This window comes from Somniosus microcephalus, chromosome 18 (assembly GCF_052327205.1).
Source record: "Somniosus microcephalus isolate GS21.2 chromosome 18, FLI_Smic_1.0, whole genome shotgun sequence".
Classification (NCBI taxonomy): Eukaryota; Metazoa; Chordata; class Chondrichthyes; order Squaliformes; family Somniosidae; genus Somniosus; species Somniosus microcephalus.
Window position 1 is genome coordinate 75,418,608 of NC_141004.1, and position 19,904 is coordinate 75,438,511.

The 19,904-nt window shown below is 51.9% G+C and overlaps 1 protein-coding gene across 1 annotated transcript in view; it reads left to right on the forward strand.

Moving 5' to 3' along the window:
• Positions 1-19,904, forward strand: part of dram2b (DNA-damage regulated autophagy modulator 2b) — a 470,741-nt gene that overhangs the window by 431,167 nt on the left and 19,670 nt on the right. The window contains exon 6 of the mRNA XM_086011690.1: positions 1,711-1,793. Within this exon, the coding sequence (XP_085867816.1) occupies positions 1,711-1,793 (83 nt within the window). The remainder of the gene's footprint in view (positions 1-1,710; positions 1,794-19,904) is intronic.

A 19,904-nucleotide genomic window follows, 5' to 3' on the forward strand; every position in this document is an offset into this window, starting at 1 on the left:
TTAGGCAGTCCCTTGGAACTGAGGATGAATTGCTTCCACATTAAAAATTAGTTCTCAGGTGATTGATGAGCCCAATGTGGGATCTACAGTCTCTGTCACAGGTGGGGCAGACGGTGGTTGAAGGGGCGGGTGGGTGGGGTGCTTGGGTTGAGGTGCGCTCCTTGCGCTGTTTGCGCTTGGCTTCCGCTTGCTCCCGGCGAAGAGACTCAAGGTGTTTGGCGCCTTCCCGGATACTTCTCCTCCACTTTGTGCGGTCTTGGGCCAGGAATTCCCAGGTGTCGGTGAGGATGTTACACTTTTTCAAGGAGGCTTTGAGGGTGTCCTTGAAGCATTTCCTCTGTCCACCTGGGGCTCTCTTGCCGTCCCGGAGCTCCGAGTAGAGCGCTTGTTTTGGGAGTCTCGTATCGGGCATGCGGACAATGTGACCCGTCCATCGGAGCTGATCGAGCGTGGTCAAAGCTTCGATGCTGGGGATGTTGGCCTGAGCAAGAACACTTGACGTTGGTGCGCCTATCCTGCCAATGGATTTGCAGGATCTTGCGGAGGCAGCGTTGGTGGTACCTCTCCAGTGCTTTGAGGTGCCTGCTGTACATGGTCCATGTCTCTGAGGCATACAGCAGGGCGGGTATCACTGCTGCTCTGTAGACCATGAGCTTAGTGCCGGGTTTGAGGTCCTGGTCTTCAAACACTCTCTTCCTCAGGCGACCGAAGGCTGCACTGGCACACTGAAGGCGGTGTTAGACTTCGTCGTCGACGTCTGCCCTTGTTGACAGTAGGTTCCCATGGTATGGAAAGTGGTCCACATTGTCCAAGGCCTTGTCGTGAATTTTGATAATTGGGGGGCAGTACTGTGGCGGGGGCAGGTTGGTAGAGGACCTTTGTCTTATGGATGTTTAGTGTAAGGCCCATGCTCTTGTACGCTTCGGTAAAGGTGTTGACGATGGTTTGGAGTTCGACCTCCGAGTGAGCGCAGACGCAAGCGTCGTCTCCCTCATATGCTTGTCCAGCCTCCCCTTAAATGTATCTATACTATTCGCTTCAACCACTCCCTGTGGTAGTGAGTTCCACATTCGCACCGCCCTCTGGGTAAAGAAGTTTCGTCTGAATTCCCTATTGGATTTCTAGGTGACTATCTTATATTGCTGGCCTCTAGTTTTGTTCTTCCCCACAAGTGGAAACACTCTCTCTGTATCCACTCGATCAAAACCTTTCATCATTTTAAAGACCTCTATTAGGTCACCCCTCAGCCTTCTTTTTTCAAGAGAAAAGAGACCCAGCCTGTCCATCCTTTCCTGATATGTATACTCTCGCATTTCTAGTATCATCCTTGTAAATCTTCCCTGCACCCTCTCCAGTGCCTCTATATCCTTTTTATAATATGGCTCGCTCTCTATTTCTCTCTCTGGCTCTGTCTCTCTCTCTCTATCTCTCTCTATCTCTCTCTCTTGTCTCTATCTATCTCTCCCCTCTCTCTCTCTCCAAGTGACAGCTATCCAGAAATCTCTACCGATCAATATTTTAGAGAGTCACCCCAATTGGTTACCACCCTGTCGGGTTCCCCACTCAGCCCCTGAGAGTCTCATTCAGTTAAAGGTGGTCATTGGTCTTTGCTGAGTTCGGTTAGCCAGTTCTGGTTTAAGGTGTATAAAATCTCTGCTTCCTAAAGTTGTCTGACGCTGCTCGTCATTTCCATGACTCCCTCCTGTCCAGTGTTTATCTCCTCTGTGACGCTCTACACAACGATCCCTACCATTGAGATGGCAATGAAGCTACACTGGAAGCCTACAGAGAAGGTAAGCGTCAAATTAAGTGATTGTCTCAATCCATCCAGCTACTTCCATCCCATACAGGCTGTGTCGAACATGTAAAAGTTACACGGTTTGAATCATTATTCTCACCCCTCCCCTCCTGCACAAGCTCTTCAGTACTGAGAGAGGAGGAAATGAAAACCCCATTTCACGGGTGGCTGAGGGAGTTAAACCTTGTGATCCAGGGTCATCTCTGGAAACACCTCCCCTCAAATTGGTGCTACGATCCTTTACTAACTTCCGCTTCTGTTCTTGGGCTGAGGTTAGTAGAGTGCACTCTTGTTATTAGCTAGGTGGAACCTCTACTCCCCTGGACTTCTCAGTAGTTTAGTCTAGAGGTTCTTAAGCTTAGCGATGGGTTTGTGTGACTGTCGGACCCTAAGAAAAATCAATCAATCCAGTTTGAGTTTCAGGAGGTTGAGAATGACTATCAGCAGTTAAGGGAAGATGATGGTTGAACAGGGACAGGCTGAGCAGGTCATTGTTGGCCAGGAAAGATTTGTTTTTATACAGGATGTCCCAAAGCATTTCACAGACGATGAAGTACTTTTTGAAGTGTAGTGTAAGGGGTGGTGTGTGGGTTGTTTGTCAGCTTCCCCTCTGACTCCTTTGAGCGGTTCGAATCGCTCCCACTCCCTTTTGTTCTAGACTTTGGACTTATTGTAATAAACTTGCAACCGACACCTGGGTTGGTCAAAAGAGTTCAGATCTTTATTTTGAGACAGGAAAATATACAATACAATAAAAACTTATACTCTAAAAGGGTGGGGAACCCTCGGAATAAGCGAGGGAGAATTACAATATACAAAATCCCTTACCCTCCCAACCCCACTACACTAGCTAGGCTGGAGGACCAGGAAATGCTCACCAAAACGACTTTCTTGACAATTTTTAATAGGTTTTAAAACTTTACCGAGCCTCGGGGATGGCCCATCTAAACTTAACGAGTTCATCTAAACTTAACGAGTTTCTGGGATGGTCCATCTAACTCTTAATCGGCTTTTAACTGGTTTCGAGATTGCCTTGAAACAAGTTTAAAAATGCGAAACGTTTGTCAATCTCTTTGATTGGTTTTGGACTGTGGTTTGATTGTTGTATCCTGTAAGGCTATGTTCTTTCCTTTGTGTTGTTGGGGACATGTCCTGTTTATTCATGTACCTGGTTCTGCGAATTCTCAGCGGGAACAGGTTTCATTGTCCTTATATAAAACTGGGGTGGCCTAGGACATTCCCAGACTGTCCAATATCCAAACTCGGGGGCCCACCCCACCTTCCCTGTGTCACAGCCTTTTGCAAGCCTGAACATGTCTTTTAAACCAGCCAAATCTTCCTGGGATTTTTATTCTAAATCCCTTTGGCCCAATAATTCCTTAGAAACAGTCCAAAATCTCTTCCTTACTTACATTTAGGGAAAATGTGTAATTTAACTTTTTGAATTCTTCTGCTAGGCCCAACCATACAATTTATCCTTTTTACAGATTTCTTCTGTGATGTTCCAAAATCATTTTAAATAAGGTTTTCCTCTGTTCTGAGGTGTTGCAGAAATTTTCGAACCTTATACACCCCCCTGTGATACTTTATTACTACAGTATCATGCAGGTGTGAGCAAAATTTCTGATCCTCGGGAGCCAACCTTCCCCTGTATTATTTGGCATAAAAATAAAACAAAAAAGGTGACTCAACCGTGGCTAACAAGGGAAATTAGGGATAGCATAAGATCCAAGGAGAGGACATATAAATTGGCCAGAAAAAGCAGTAAACCTGAGGATTGGGAGCAGTTTAGGATTCAACAAAGGAGGACAAAGGGATTAATTAAGAAGGGGAAAATAGAGTAGGAGAGTAAGCTTCAGGGAACATAAAAACTGACTGTAAAAGCTTCTATAGATATGTGAAGAGAAAAAGATTGGTGAAGTCAAGCGTAGATCCCTTACAGTCAGAATCAGGGGAATTTATAATGGGGAACAAAGAAATGGGAGACCAATTACATACATATTTTGGTTCTGTCTTCAAAAAGAAGACACAAATAACCTCCCAGAGATGTCGGGGAACATAGGGTCTGATGAAAGGGAGGAACTGAAAGAAATCATTATTTGTAGGGAAATGGTGTTAGGGAAATTGACGGGATTGAAGGCCGATAAATCCCCAGGGTCTGATAATCTACATCCTAGGGTACTTAAGGAAGTGGCCCTAGAAATAGTAGATGCATTGCTGATCATCTTCCAACATTCGATGGAATCTGGAACAGTACCCATGGATTGGAGGGTAGCTAATGTTACCCCACTATTCAAAAAAGGTGGTAGGGAGAAAACGGGGAATTACAGACCGGTATCGGTCCTGACATCGGTAGTGGGGAAAATGCTAGAGTCCATTATAAAAGATGTAATAGCAGAGCACTTGGAAAACAGTGACAGGATCGGACAAAGTCAACATGGATTTACAAAAGGTAAATCGTGCTTGACAAATCTACTGGAATTTTTTGAGGATGTAACTGGTAAAATAGATAAGGGAGAAGCAGTGGATGTGGTGTATTTGGACTTTCAGAAGGCTTTTGATAAGGTCCCGCATAAGAGATTAGCGTGTAAAGTTAAAGCACATGGGACTGGGGGCAAGGTATTGACTTGGATAGAGAACTGGTTGGCAGACAGAAAGCAAAGAGTTGGAATAAACGGGTCTTTTTCCGAGTGGCAGGCAGTGACTAGTGGGGTACCGCAGGAATCGGTCCTTGGACCCCAGCTATTCACAATATATATTAATGATCTAGACAAGGGAACTAGATGTAATATCTCCAAGTTTGCAGACGACACAAAGCTGGGTGGGCGTGTGTGCTGTGAGGAGGATGCCGAGAAACTCCAGGATGATTTGGACAGGTTGGGTGATTGGGCAGAAGCATGGCAGATGCAATATAATGTGGGTAAATGTGAGGTTATCCACTTTGGTGTCAAAAACAGGAAGGCAGATTATTATCTGAATGGCAATAGATTGGGAGAAGGGGAAGTGCAACGAGACCTGGGTGTCCTTGTGCACCAGTCGCTGAAGGTAAGCATGCAGGTGCAGCAGGCGGTTAAGAAGGCAAATGGTATGTTGGCCTTCGTAGCGAGAGGGTTTGAGTACAGGAACAAGGATGTCTTGCTGCAGTTGTACAGGTCCTTGGTGAGACCACATCTTGAGTATTGTGTGCAGTTTTGGTCGCCTTAGCTGAGGAAGGATATTCTTGCCATGGAAGGAGTTCAGCGAAGATTCACCAGACTGATACCTGGGATGGCAGGAATGACGTATGAGGAGAGATTGGGTCGATTGGGCTTATACTCGTTGGAGTTTAGAAGAATGAGAGGGGATCTCATTGAAACTTATAAAATTCTGACAGGACTGGACAGGAAGGATGTTCCCGATGGTCGGGGAGTCCAGAACCAGGGGTCACAGTCTAAGGATAAGGGGTAAGCCATTTAGGACAGAAATGAGGAGGAATTTCTTCACCCAGAGAGTGGTGAACCTGTGGAATTCTCTACCACAGAAGGCAGTAGAGGCCAATTCATTAAATATATTCAAGAAGGAGTTGGATATATTTCTTAAGGCTAAAGGGATCAAGGGGTATGGGGAGAAAGCAGGTACAGGGTACTGAATTTGGATGATCAGCCATGATCGCATTGAATGGTGGAGCAGGCTCGAGGGGCCGAATGGCCTACTCCTGCTCCTATCTTCTATGTTTCTATGTTTCTAACTAATACCCAAACAAAACACTCTCCCATCCCCTTTAGGTATAGTGTTTATCAAAAATACACAAAGTATATAACTTTTATTACATTCACATCCAAGCACGGAGGGGTTCCAACACCCCTGCACCACTTGGAAAAATCACACACAGGAAAAATAAATTGACACACATACTCGTCCAAATTTATTTTTAATAATGTTGAAGGTTGGTTTTATACCTGGTTGTAAACTTTATTTTTGGTTTTGTCCCATGCTCCCTCATGCTGAGAGTGGAGCATCTGGTCCCTTCCTTTGCCCTTTGCACACAACAAATAGAAAACTATTCCCAGCTGGCAAACCACTAAAATGTACGAAGCCGGCCTAATCCAAGAGGGGACTTCTATATTTTCAAAAATGTCCCACCAGGGTGGAACCACAATATCCAATATCTTGGCCCCTATCTCGACTGTCTTCTGCTTTAATGTATAGAAATGTTTCTGTGAGATGACCACTGCTTTTAATAGGGCGGTAAGATGTTCTGGTAGAGGGGGAATCTCATAGCCAAAATGTGTTATGTAACTTTGCAGGTTGGTAATGTTTTCCCTGACAGTGAGGTGAACAGTCGAGGGTTCAGGGATGGGTACAATCCGTTCCTGGGCCACTTGAACTTCTGCCTCGGGTTTAACACCGGACACCAGATGTACTGTCCATGCCGGTAGTGGGGCGCACTTGTGGTGACACAATATGTCCCACCCCCTATGAATGCTACCTGAGGGGAAACATGGTCCTTTGCCATTACCTCCATCGTACAGTTCACAGGTCGTGCACCAGCAGCTTTAAACCCGCACTGTGGTCCCAAATCGGCATTCAAGTGCTGGGGACAATGTATTATGTGTGCTCCCCGGCTCCGGCACCCAGAGAAGTCTCTACCTGTCATAGCGTGCTCCCACTTTATGACATAAGGTGGGACCTCTGCAAAACGGACATGTGCACCCCCTTGAATGATCCCAATGTTCTCCACCCTGTATACGGGTGCGGGTCGGGCTGTCCCACCCATGACCGGCATCCTCACTACTATCCATGATAGTGTGATTGAAACGTCCACAATCCACTGGGACAGGGTAGGCTTCAGAGGCTAGCCGGAGCTGACACGGGCTCAGCGAATTACCAAACGGGTGGAGGGCTGCGAGGTGCTTGTTGCTAATCCAGGAGGGGACTAAACCTTGTTTTAAATCCTCCAGGTTGCTGCGGCCCTCGCCCAGCAACCATGCCCCGTATAGCACGCACACCTCATTCTGTGCAGCCTGATCCGAAGCATTCCTGTCCTCCCGTATAAGTGCATTTACTGTTTTGGCGTGTCTTTCCAGCTCAGCTATAATCTCCTTTGAATTGACCGTCATGGCCTGGCCCTCATGCAGCTCTGAGCCCACCACTGTGTTCTCCTCTGTTAGGAGTTTTCTTAACTGGGTCTTTAAACCATTTATCTGGGTTTGTAATTCTATATCGTCTAGGCTGTTTATCACTGAGGACCCTGTACTGTAAGCTGTAAAAATATAATTCCAGGTCCCCCTTCTTTGTCTCCCCGCGCCCATATTATGCTCAGGGTGTAAACTGTACAGCTTCGCTTTGTCCACATTGGCAAAGTCGAATTCATAAAACTTTCTAAACATTTCCTTCAACAGGGCTTGGTACAACTGTTCTGTCTCTTTAGGGCACCACTCAGGTAAGTACACCTCGGTCAGGTTCAGGATCACCGAGGCCACTGCATAGTGTACCCCTGGTACAGCAGCTTATCTGTTGGTACTGGGGCTAAACCATTCCTTGGTCCCTTGGTGGTGGTAGGACACCACTGGATTATAGTCCGTGATGTTGCGGTTGTGGGCAGGGGCTTTCAGGGGTGGGTCACAAGTTCAGTGGCATTCACTGGGATCGGGGAGTGTGGGACCGCGCACGCATGCAGGCTGGAATCCCACTCCATCCCCTCCCTGGCATCTTGCCATTGTCGGTGGAAGATGATGGATATGCCTGTGGGGCAGACCTTCTCTGACCCCCACATACAAATATAAATCCCCTGATCCGGTTCCCACCACTTGTCCCAACACACACTCAATCCCCCTCAGGTCCCTGTAATCGTCCGATGGGTATTGTTCCCCAATCGTTCCCAATCGACTGTGGGGTTTCCTATATCCTTGTTCAGCTTCTGAGCCACCACCACCTATCCAAAGGAATCTGTCCCTTGCATGTCAAACACACACGTTTCCCCTCGGTGTCACTGACCCTTGTAGCAATGACCTGAACCCTGGGGCACGGGATGGAGGCCTCCCCGTACGTGAACCCGGTCTGGCTGGAGTATTGTGTGGAGTTAGACCCCAGCCACCCTGGCCACCTTCCCTCGTGGCAGTAAATGGCGAGCTCCTCCACACCCCGTTCACCACCCCCTGCGGTAACGATCGGTGCTCTCTCTCCCGAGCACCCATAGATGTGAGAGTTCTCCATGTCTCCTCGATCACTGATGCTCACCCCTACCAGGGCGAGCAGGAGCAGAACCTTCCTCATCCCGACTTCCTCTCTGAGGGGACACACAAACAAAAGAGCCCTGTCCCGAGAAGGTTCTCTGGCCTGACACAGTTATCAAAATTCAAAACTTCAACTTATACTAAACCAAAATTAACTATTAAATTCCAAAACTACTAAACTGTAAAAACACACTTAAAATACTTCAAAAAGCTAGATACATCCGCTGCCCGTCTCCGGACGGCCAAGCTAATTCCTGTTAGGCCTGTATCTTTTGTGGAATCTGGGCAGCTTGTACGCCTGGGTGTAAGGTGACCTGTGCCACCGGACACGGAGAGTCCTTCTTAAAACAGCTGGGAGATTCCCTGACTCCCAGTTAACCAGGGGAGTGCGTCCTCCTATGCTGCAGCACACGACCCCCTTCGGTGTGGCTGCCGAGTCCCTGTCCTGTCTTGTGGGTTCCCCGCAGCCTGATGCCGCAGGATGGGGACCCTTCTCTCTCTCTCTGCCCAACGCTACCTCTCCTGTGAGTCCCTCACCCTTGGAGGCAGCAGGCTGGAGATCTGTGTCCTTAGACTTGTCCCTGACCTTGGGTTTTACCTTTCTGTTAAGGGTTCTCCTGGGGCTGGACCGTTTAAAATAATACTCGGGTGACCAAGGGAACCTGGGCTGTGGTGTGCGAGGAGACTTTCTTAAGGCTCCGGCTACTGGGAGTGTACCTGAGTCCCACTTAATTGGTTGGAGGGCCTCGCCAGTCACACAACTCACTGCCCCCACCTTGGCGGTCTTTGAGTCTGCTCCAGCTGCAGGCGGCTGCTCTCTAGCTTTAGTGCAGTTAACCCTTGCTGACCGTTCTCCACTCTCAGCCTTAAACAGCTTGCACTGATTAATGTGGAACCACTTTGTGCGGCGGAGCATCTTTATGGCATACACCATGGGGCTTGCCTTGTCCACAATGCTGTATGGCCCCATATACAATGGTTCGGAACTTCCCCACTGGGCGAAGTTTCTCACCATGACCTGATCCCCTATCTCCCACTCATGGTGCCTGTTGGGTTCCAGCAGCAATCGGTTGCTCCGATGCTGCTTTCCCATGTTACTAGCAGCCTGCCAGTGAATCTGTCGAAGGTGTTCAAACAGATTCCTGACAAAACTGTCCCAGTTCACCTTTCTGAGCTGGCCTTCCGTGAGCACCGGGGCTAGCACATGGGTGGGGGCCCGCATAACCCTACTAGTCATCAGCTCGTGTGGGAATACCCTGTGCTTTTTGACTGGCTGGCTTGGATCCCCATTAGGACCAACGATAAGACTTCCACCCACTTCTTGGGTGAGCCTCCCGTTTCCTTTCTCAGCTTTTCCTTTATAGTACGGTTTAAATGCTCCACAGGACCCGATGACTGTGGGTTGTAGGCGACGTCCCATTTCCCTTCAATGCCGAGTACCATGAGAGTCTCCTGCATGACCTGTCCGGTAAAGTGACTCCCTTGGTCAGACTCCACATACTGGGGGAGTCCCCATCGTGAGAACACTTCCCTGACCAGGATCTTGGCTGTACCCAACGCGGGAGCTGCACGGCAGGGAAAAGCTTCCACCCACTTTGAGAACACATCCACCAGGACTAGGTAACACTTGTAGCCTCCCTGGGCGGTGGGTAGGGGCCTGATGTAATCGATCTGGATCGACTGCCATGGTCCCTCTACCCTCCTGGTGTGTCCCAAAGATACCTTCCTTTTCTGGGGGTCAGGGTTATTGGTAGCACACGCCAGACAGCTGGCACAGAACTCGTGGATCTGTTTCCTTAGCCCTGGCCACCATCCTGCCTGTTCCACCCGCTGCCAGGTGGCCTCAGGCCTGGGATGCCCCGCTCCTGGACCCTCATGGGCCAGTTGGAGAAATTCCCTTTGGTGCTGCTGCGGCACTACCCATTGCTCCCCCCTGAACAGCTTGCCTTCCTTGACGGTGATGTTTGCTGTGCCGTACGGGCCCTCTACCTTTTCCCCTTTTGTGAGCGTGTTCGAGACGGCTCTGAGAATGGGATCCCGTACCTGGGCCTGCTTTAGGTCCAGGACCAAGGCTACCCCTTGTGTGCCTCCCTTGTCCCGGATTGCGGCTACCGACCCTGTCTGGTAGGGGTCCCAAAACTCCCTGCTTGGCTAGTTCATCTGCCCTTTGATTTCCCTCCCTCAAGGTCTCTGTCTTCGAATGGGCCTTAAGCTTGTGGATAAAGACCTTCCCTTCTTTCCCTATTGCTGTCATGATATTCTCCAGCAGAGACTTGATGGCCAGGGGTCTCCTGTCAGTGGAGGTGTATCCCCGACGGGACCAGATGGCCAGGTATTCCATGCACGAATTGCACGTGAACATGCTGTCCAAGCAAATCGTGTATGGGGTAGGGAATTTCTCGGGGTGTGTAACCACGTACACTACCGCGGACAGTTCAGCCTGCTGGGCGCTCATGGTGCTGGGGAGTTTAATTGTCAGGGCAATGTCTGCCCCTGGGTCATAAACTCCACACCCTGTGAGTCGTTTCCCAGCAGATACTGTGCTGGAACCGTCGACATAGATTTCGCGGCCTGTGGGGTGTGTCCTGGCCCGATAACCTATGGTGACTTCCCATACCCCTTCAGTGGAACACCAGTGGGCCGTCCCTGGATAAATCATGTTGGCTGCGAGCTTTGGCTCGCAGAGACCTTTCACCCTTAGGTCCATCTGGGAGAGAAGCAGGGTCCAGCGAGCAATGCGGGCACTGCTTTCTGTCCCATCTTGAATTCTCCCATCTAGGAGCATCCGGGTGGGCGTGTGATGGGTGAGGAAGTTGATGGGCGAGGTGCCTGTGAAGATCAATGATCTTTTCACAGCCCACTGAGTGGCGAGGAGGTGCCTCTCACAGTTGGAATAGCCCTTTTCCACCTCTGTGAGTATCCTGGAGGAGTAAACCACCGGTCTCAGCTGACTGTGCCGCTCCTGGAGCAGCACTGCACTCAGACTGTCCCCGCTGGCTGCTACCTCCAAGAAAAACTCTTTCTCCCCATCAATCACCCCTAGAGCTGGTGCGGTCTGCAGATTTTTCTTGAGGCCTACAAATGCAGCCTCGCAACCCTCATCCCAAACCCACTCCACTCCCTTGTGTAGGAGTCGGAGCAGAGGGGCTGCTGTGGTGGCATAATCTTCAATAAAATCCCTGCAGTACCCTGTTAGCCCTAGAAAGGATCTCACTCCTGTCACTGTACTGGGGGCTGGTAACTCCTGCACTGCTTCCCTTCTGGCTTTATCTATGGCCCTTTCCCCTGCTCGTACAGCCAGCCCTAGAAACTTGACTGTTGGCCCTTAAACGTAAAGGCGAACTTGTACTGGTCCTCTCTCCGCAGAGGGATGGACCAAAACCCGTTGGAAATATCCAGCACCGTGAAGGTGGTCGCGGAGGCTGGAATACTTCCAATGAGGTCGGTGACAGCTGCAACCATGGGTGCACAGGCAGGGGTGTTTCTATTGAACACCCGATAGTCCACCGTGGCTCTCCAGGAGTTGTCCGGTTTCCTAACCGGCCACAACGGCGAGTTTACATGGGTGGCTGTTGGTCTCAATACCCCCTGTTTGACCAGAGAGGTCATGGCCGTTTCCATGTCCTTCTCCGCCTCTTTGGGGAAATTATACTGCTTTTGTGGTTGGGTCATGGGGTCCCCATCTACACTCACTTCTAACCCGTTCACCCTCCCACAATTATGCTTGTGAGTGGCAAATGCGCCAAGGTGTGCTCGCACAAATGCTTGGTACTCCACTGGAGTGTTACTGACCATTTGCTCGAGGTCGTAACCCTCCTTGGGTTTTAGGGTACACAGGGTCCCCTTGCCCTGTTTCCCTGGGATAACTGCCACTTCACCCTCTTTGCCGGTGCATGCTCCCCACAGACAGTGGTTCCTGAGATCCACTAGGATCCTGTGGCCTATGATAAAATCAGCCCCCAGGATCCCTTTCCCTTCCTGCTCCCACTTCATTTAAACACAAGTCCACTTGGTGTGGAGTGCTCCTAAATGAATGGACAGCGGGACAGAGAATGAGCCAACCTGCTCGTTACCTGTGAACCCCACTAAGCTGTATGGGACCCCGTTAGACAGAGGTGAGGCGGCGGGGTTATCTGAGTAGACTATGGTGCTCGAAGCTCCCGTGTCCCCTTTTACCTTTTCCACTTCCATCTTAACAAGCGGTCTTTTCCATACATCGTACTCAAGGGGACACAGATAGACAGGCTGTGCTGGCTCTAGTCATAAGTCTGTGTTAACTGGGGGGGCAGATGGGGTTAAAGCACCCGTGGCTGTGGCTACCCTCCCTGGGCCAGCCAACAAAACTCGAAGTGCAGCTACTATCGAATCAACTGTGGGGGTAGAGGCCGGTGTTTCTGCCTTTGGGGCGGGAGCTGGGGCACTCTTTCCTGCACTATCCTTCCAAGGATTTTTACAGTCCCTTCTCCAATTCCCACTCTTCCCGCACCCGAAGCAGTTACGCCTCACATCGGAAGGGTTACCCCCTTCCTGGTGCCATTCCTTCTTACCCTGGCTGGGTTTTAACTCACGAACTTTCCCTTCTGTCTGTGGTTCTTCTACCCCCCTAACGTTACGGTAAGCCAGGGTCAGTTGTCTGACTACTGTCTCCTCGGTGACCTGGGCCCCTTTGGGTCAAGCCACAGCTCGGCCTTGGCTATGATCCATGGCAAGCTGTTTGCCACCAGACTTCGGAGCCAGTGGGCCAGTTCATCCTGGTTCAAGTTAGTCCAGTCGAGATCCCCATTACAGGCACTCCTGTACACAGGCCACAGCCTGTCTGCGAAAGCCTGTGGGGTCTCCCCTGCTAACTGGGTAGTCTTCTCCACCCGGGAGAACGGACTACCATCATTCATCCCCATCGCCTCCAGAACTTGATCCCGAAGGGCAGCGTACCCTTCCTGTCCCTTCTTGCACTCAGCAGAGAGGGACTGGTACAGCTTGCCATCCAAGGTGAACAGGAGCATCTTGGCCATTTCTGAGTCGTCGCACTCATTAATGCCTGCTGCTTGTTCCACTTCCATAAAGTGGACTGAGGGGTCTCCCTTGTGGGTGAGCTTGCTCAGGTGGCTTACCATAGTCCTAAGCTGTTGGGTACATAGAAACATAGAAACATAGAAGATAGGAGCAGGAGTAGGCCATTCGGCCCCTCGAGCCTGCTCCGCCATTCGATGAGATCATGGCTGATCATCCAAACTCAGCACCCCGTACCTGCCTTCTCCCCATATCCCTTGATACCTTTAGCTCTAAGAAATATATCTAACTCCTTCTTGAATATATTTAAAGACTTGGCCTCAACCGCCTTCTGTGGTAGAGAATTCCACAGGTTCACCACTCTCTGGGTGAAGAAATTCCCCCTCATCTCTGTCCTAAATGGCCTACCCTTATCCTTAGACTATGACCCCTGGTTCTGGACTCTCCAACCATCGGGAAAATTCTACCTGCATCTAGTTTGTCCAGACCTGTCAGAATTTTATAAGTTTTGATGAGATCCCCTCTCATTCTTCTAAACTCCAGCGAGTATAAGCCCAATCGACCCAATCTCTCCTCATACGTCATTCCTGCCATCCCAGGGATCAGCCTTGTGAATCTTCGCTGTACTCCTTCCATGGCAAGAACATCCTTCCTCAGATAAGGCGACCAAAACTGCACACAGTACTCAAGGTGTGGTCTCACCAAGGCCCTGTACAACTGCAGCAGGACATCCTTGCTCCTGTACTCAAACCCTTTCGCGATGAAGGCCAACATACCATTTGCCTTCTTCACCGCCTGCTGCACCTGCATGCTTACCTTCAGCGACTGGTGCACAAGGACACCCAGGTCTCGTTGCACTTCCCCTTCTCCCAATCTATTGCCATTCAAATAATAGTCTGCCTTTCTGTTTTTGACACCAAAGTGGATAACCTCGCATTTATCCACGTTATATTGCATCTGCCACGCTTCTGCCCAATCGCCCAACCTGTCCAAATCATCCTGGAGTTTCTCGGTATCCTCCTCACAGCACACACGCCCACCCAGCTTTGTGTCGTCTGCAAACTTGGAGATATTACATCTAGTTCCCTTGTCTAGATCATTAATATATATATTGTGAATAGCTGGGGTCCAAGGACCGATCCCTGCGGTACCCCACTAGTCACTGTCTGCCACTCGGAAAAAGACCCGTTAATTCCTACTCTCTGCTTTCTGTCCGCCAACCAGTTCTCTATCCAAGTCAATACCTTGCCCCCAATCCCATGTGCCTTAACTTTACACGCTAACCTCTTATGCGGGACCTTATCGAAAGCCTTTTGAAAGTCCAAATACACCACATCTACTGGTTCTCCCTTATCTATTTTCCCAGTTATATCCTCAAAAAATTCCAGTAGATTAGTCAAGCATGATTTACCTTTTGTAAATCCATGTTGACTTTGTCCGATCCTGTTACTGTTTTCCAAGTGCTCAGCTATTACATCCTTTATAATGAACTCTAGCATTTTCCCCACTACCGATGTCAGGCTTACCTGTAATTCCCCGCTTTCTCTCTACCACCCTTTTTGAATAATGGGGTAACATTAGCTACCCTCCAATCCATGGGTACAGTTCCAGATTCCAGCGAATTTTGGAAGATGATCAGCAATGCATCTACTATTTCTAGGGCCACCTCCTTAAGTACCCTAGGATGTAGATTATCAGGCCCTGGGGATTTATCGGCCTTCAATCCCGTCAATTTCCCTAACACCATTTCCCTACAAATACTGATTTCTTTCAGTTCCTCCCTCTCATCAGACCCTATGTTCTCCAACATCTCTGGAAGGTTATTTGTGCCCTCCTTTGTGAAGACAGAACCAAAATATGCATTTAATTGGTCAGCCATTTCTTTGTTCCCCATTATAATTTCCCCTGCTTCTGACTGCAAGGGACCTACACTTGATTTCACTAATCTTTTTCTCTTCACATATCTATAAAAGCTCTTACAGTCAGTTTTTATGTTCCCTGCAAGCTTACTTTCATATTGTGGCGTACCGACCACAGAAAGGACACAATCCGCTTTTCGGTCCATAGACTATAAATCAGGCGTCATGCCTTTAAGAAGGATCACACCTTTTAGAAACTCGATCTGCAACATAGTTAAGCCCAGAGCGGGGGAGGAGCAGTCGAAGCTGTGGACTGATGAAAAGCAGTCGGACTTGGTGTAGGCTCTGACGCCATTTTGTGTTCAACATGCAGTCTCAAGAATTAAACCTTTTCTGTTGAACCTCTCCGAGTTCAGTATTTTTTGCTAGGAGTACGTAGACTCCTACATTGGTGACCCCGACGCTCAGGACGACTCCTAAGCGTAACCATGGCTGACACAAACGCAGTTTCTGTGAAGCTGCCGGAGTTCTGGGAGAACCTAGCCACCGCCTGGTTCCTTCAAGCCGAATCGCAATTCCGACTCCGCGGCATCACCGCCGACGCAACGATGTACGACTACCTCCTCGCCTCCCTGGGCAGCTCCACAATCACGAAAGTCTGGACAACACTACAAAACCCTTCGAAGGAAGGCAAGTACGCACATCTCAAGGCCGCGCTCCTTAAAAAATTCACAGCCTCCCAATTTTTGCGCAACTGCCACCTCCTCGACCTCCCGGGCCTCGGTGACTCCACGCCATCAGACTTGCTCTCACACATGCTTGCTCTGACCGACGAGAAACCGCCCGGCTCCCTCTTCCGCACGCTCTTTATCCGCCAACTACCTCCCAGCATCCGCCCGGCGATCGTGGCGTCCAGCCTCACGGACCTCGAGGCCCTGGCCGACGAAGCCGATAAGCTCCTGTCCGCCGGCTCCATCCACGCCGTTACCCCCGACCTGGCCTCCGCAGCGTCGGCGGCGCTCCACCCTCTATCGCGCGGCCACACAGCTCGGCCACGAGGCCCCCCAGGCCCCCACGTCCCCCAAGCTCTCCGACCCAGGGCTACTGCTACTTCCATACCCGGTTCGGCGCACGGGCACGCCGCTGCAGCCATCCCTGCACGTTTCCAACCGCCCCCACACCGGCCTACACGATGGCCGTGGGGCAAGCAGGCGCGCTGCTGTACATTACGGACAGCGCCTCCGGACGCCGTTTCCTATGCGACACGGGCGCGCAGCGCAGCATCATCCCCGCGTCCGCCCTCGAGATCCAGCGAGGCGGCCGCGGCCCTGCGCTGGCTGCCCCCAACGGCACCGACATCCGGACGTACGGCACCCGCACCATCACCATTGACCTCGCAGGCCGCCGCTACCACTGGGAGTTTATCACCGCCAAGGTGCTCTCCCCGCTCCTCGGTGCGGATTTCCTGTGCGCCCACGGCCTGTTGGTTGACATGCCTCGGCGCCGCCTCGTGGACATGAACACCATGTCACCTATCCCGGGCGCCATGGCCCCTCCCCAACCCACCGAAATGGCGTGGCAGTGCCGCGCCCGCTCAACGGACGACTACTCAGCACTCCTGGCTGAGTTCCCAGCCCTCACCAACCCGACCTTCTCCGCGAAAGTTGCTAAGCACGGGGTTGAACACTTCATCCCCACCACAGGCCCACCGGTGTATGCCCACGCCCGCAGGCTGGACCCGGCCAAGCTGGAGATCGCGCGGGCCAAGTTCGCCACAATGGAACAGCTTGGCATCATCCGCCGCTCCAACAGCCCCTGGGCCTCCCCACTCCACATCATCACCAAACCCGACGGGGGATGGCGCCCCTGCGGGGACTACCGGCGCCTAAACGACGCCACCACGCCGGATCGGTACCCCATACCGCACATTCAAGACTTCTCAGCTAGACTGGCCGGCCGCTCAGTCTTCTCCAAAGTCGACCTGGTGTGCGGTTACCATCAGGTGCCAGTCCACCCCATGGACGTTCCCAAGACGGCTATTCGAGTTCCTCCGAATGCCCTTCGGCCTCAAAAACGCAGCCCAGGCCTTCCAGCGGCTCATGGACTCGGTCCTCCGGGACCTGAAGTTCCTCTTTGTCTACCTGGATGACATCCTGGTAGCTAGTTCCTCCAAGCAGGAACACATCGAGCACCTCTGCACCCTGTTCCAGTGGCTCAGTGAGCACGGGCTCATCATCAGCCCAGCCAAGTGCCAATTCGGCCTCAGCAGGATCGAATTCCTCGGCCACCACATCACGCAGGACGGAGCCATTCCCCTGCCCGCCAAGGTGCAAGCCGTCCAGCAGTTCCCCCGGCCTACCACCATCAAAGGCCTCCAGGAGTTCTTGGGGATGATCAACTTTTACAACCGCTTCATTCTCGGAGCGGCCTCCCTCATGCGGCCCCTATACGAAGCCCTCCGGGGTAAGAAAGACAGAATGGCGATCGAGTGGTCGGCGGACATGTTGACCGCTTTCGACTCGACCAAAAAGGCGCTCGCCGACGCCACCATGCTCGCTCACCCACAGCCCAACGCCAGGGTGGCCCTCACCACGGACGCCTCCGACCACGCGGTCGGCGCCGTGTACGAACAGTGGGTCGACGGGGCCTGGCAACCGCTGGCCTTTATCAGCCGCCAACTGCGCCCCCCGGAGGCCAAATACAGCGCCTTTGACCGCGAGCTCCTCGCACTGTACCTGGCAGTCCGCCATTTTAGATTTCTTCTGGAGGGCCGCCCCTTCACCGCGTTTGTCGACCACAAACCCCTGACATTCGCGATGGCGAAATCTGCAGACCTGTGGTCAGCCAGGCAACAACGCCAGCTCGCCGCGGTGTCCGAATTCACCACGGACACCCGGCACATCTCCGGTCGAGACAACGTGGTGGCCGACTGCCTATCCCGCCCCACCGTCCACGGCGCCCACCTGGCAGTGGACTATGCTCAATTGGCAGCGGAGCAACGCACCAACCCTGATCTGCTCTCCGCGCCCACAACCCTCCCAGGGCTGCGACTGACCGACGTCGCCTGCGGCCCGTCCGCCGTCACAGTCAAATGCGACACCTCCTTGGCGCAACCCTGCCCCGTAGTCCCGGCGTCCTGGCGAAAACGGGTGTTCGACATCGTCCATAGCCTCTCACACCCCGGCACCCGTGCGTCCATTAGACTGGTGGCCAACCGATTTGTCTGGCACGGCCTGCGCAAAGATGTGCGCGTCTGTTCCAGATCCTGCATAGCTTGCCAGCGTGCCAAAATCCACCAGCACGTCAAAGCCCCACTCGAGGAGTTCACCGTGCCAGAAAGAAGGTTTGACCACGTCCACATCGACCTCGTCAGCCCCCTGCCGCCATCACAAGGTCACACGCACCTGCTGACAATCGTGGACCATACCACCCGCTGGCCCGAGGCCATTTCACTGACGTCCACCACCACCGCCGACATCGCGAGGGCGTTCATCGGTACCTGGGTCGCTCGGTTCGGCGTCCCCTCCGACATGACGTCGGATACAGGCCCGCAGTTCACCGCCATCGCCCGAAACCTCGGGGTGGCCATTCACCGCACCACGGCTTACCACCCCCAAGCCAACGGACTGTGCGAGCGATTCCACAGGTCCATGAAGGCGTCCCTCCACGCCAGCCTCGAGGACGAGGCTTGGATCGACCGCCTCCCGTGGGTGTTACTTGGCCTACGCTCCGCGGTCAAGGAAGACCTGCAAGCCTCGGCGGCGGAACTCGTGTACGGCCAGCCGCTGCGCGTACCCGGAGAGCTCCTGCCCACTGCCACGACTCCCTGGTCGGCTGACCAGCAACGCCGCGCTTTCGCCAACCGAGCACAACAGTTTGCTCCGGTACCCACCGGCCGGCACGGCGAACCAGCAACCCGCGTACCACCTAGCCTGCACATGGCCAAATTTGTTTTCGTGCGCCATGACGCCCACCGAGGACCTCTACGGCCCCCATACGATGGACCCTACAAGGTACTCCAGACGGGGAACAAGTTCTTCCTCCTCGAAGTGGGCGGCAGAACTGACAAGGTGTCGGTCGACCGGCTCAAGCTGGCACACCTAGAGCCCGACGAACCCGTTCAAGTGGGCCAACCCCCACCGCGGGGCAGACCGCCTAAGAGCCCGATGCGTCCGACCGCCCCGCTCCCGACACCAACCGCCAAGAGCCATTCCGGCCGTGCCATCAAGCCGCCACGCCGGTTCGTACACTCCCTACTAGCGGATTCTGGGGGGAGCTGTGTGGCATACCGACCACAGAAAGGACACAATCCGCTTTTCGGTCCGTAGACTATAAATCAGGCATCATGCCTTTAAGAAGGATCACACCTTTAAGAAACTCGATCTGCAACATAGTTAAGCCCAGAGCGGGGGAGGAGCAGTCGAAGCTGTGGACTGATGAAAAGCAGTCGGAATTGGTGTCGGCTCTGACGCCATTTTGTGTTCAACATGCAGTCTCAAGAATTAAACCTTTTCTGTTGAACCTCTCCGAGTTCAGTATTTTTTGCTCGGAGTACGTAGACTCCTACAATATTCTATTTTCCCCTTCTTAATTAATCCCTTTGTCCTCCTTTGTTGAATCCTAAACTGCTCCCAATCCTCAGGATTACCGCTTTTTCTGGCCAATTTATATGCCCTCTCCTTGGATCTTATGCTATCCCTAATTTCCCTTGTTAGCCACCGTTGAGTCACCCTTTTTGTTTTATTCTTATCCCAAACTGGGAAGAACAACTTCTGTAGTTCATCCATGCTGTCTTTGAATGTTTGCCATTGCCTATCCACCGTCAACCCTTTGAGTGACATTCCCCAATCAATCCTACCCAATTCGCGCCTCATACCATCGTACTTTCCTTTATTTAAATTCAGGACCCTAGTCTCTGAGGCAACTACTTCACTCTGCATCCTAATGAAGAATTCTATCATATTATGATCGCTCTGACCCAAGGGGTCTCGTACAACAAGATTGCTAAATAATCCTCTCTCA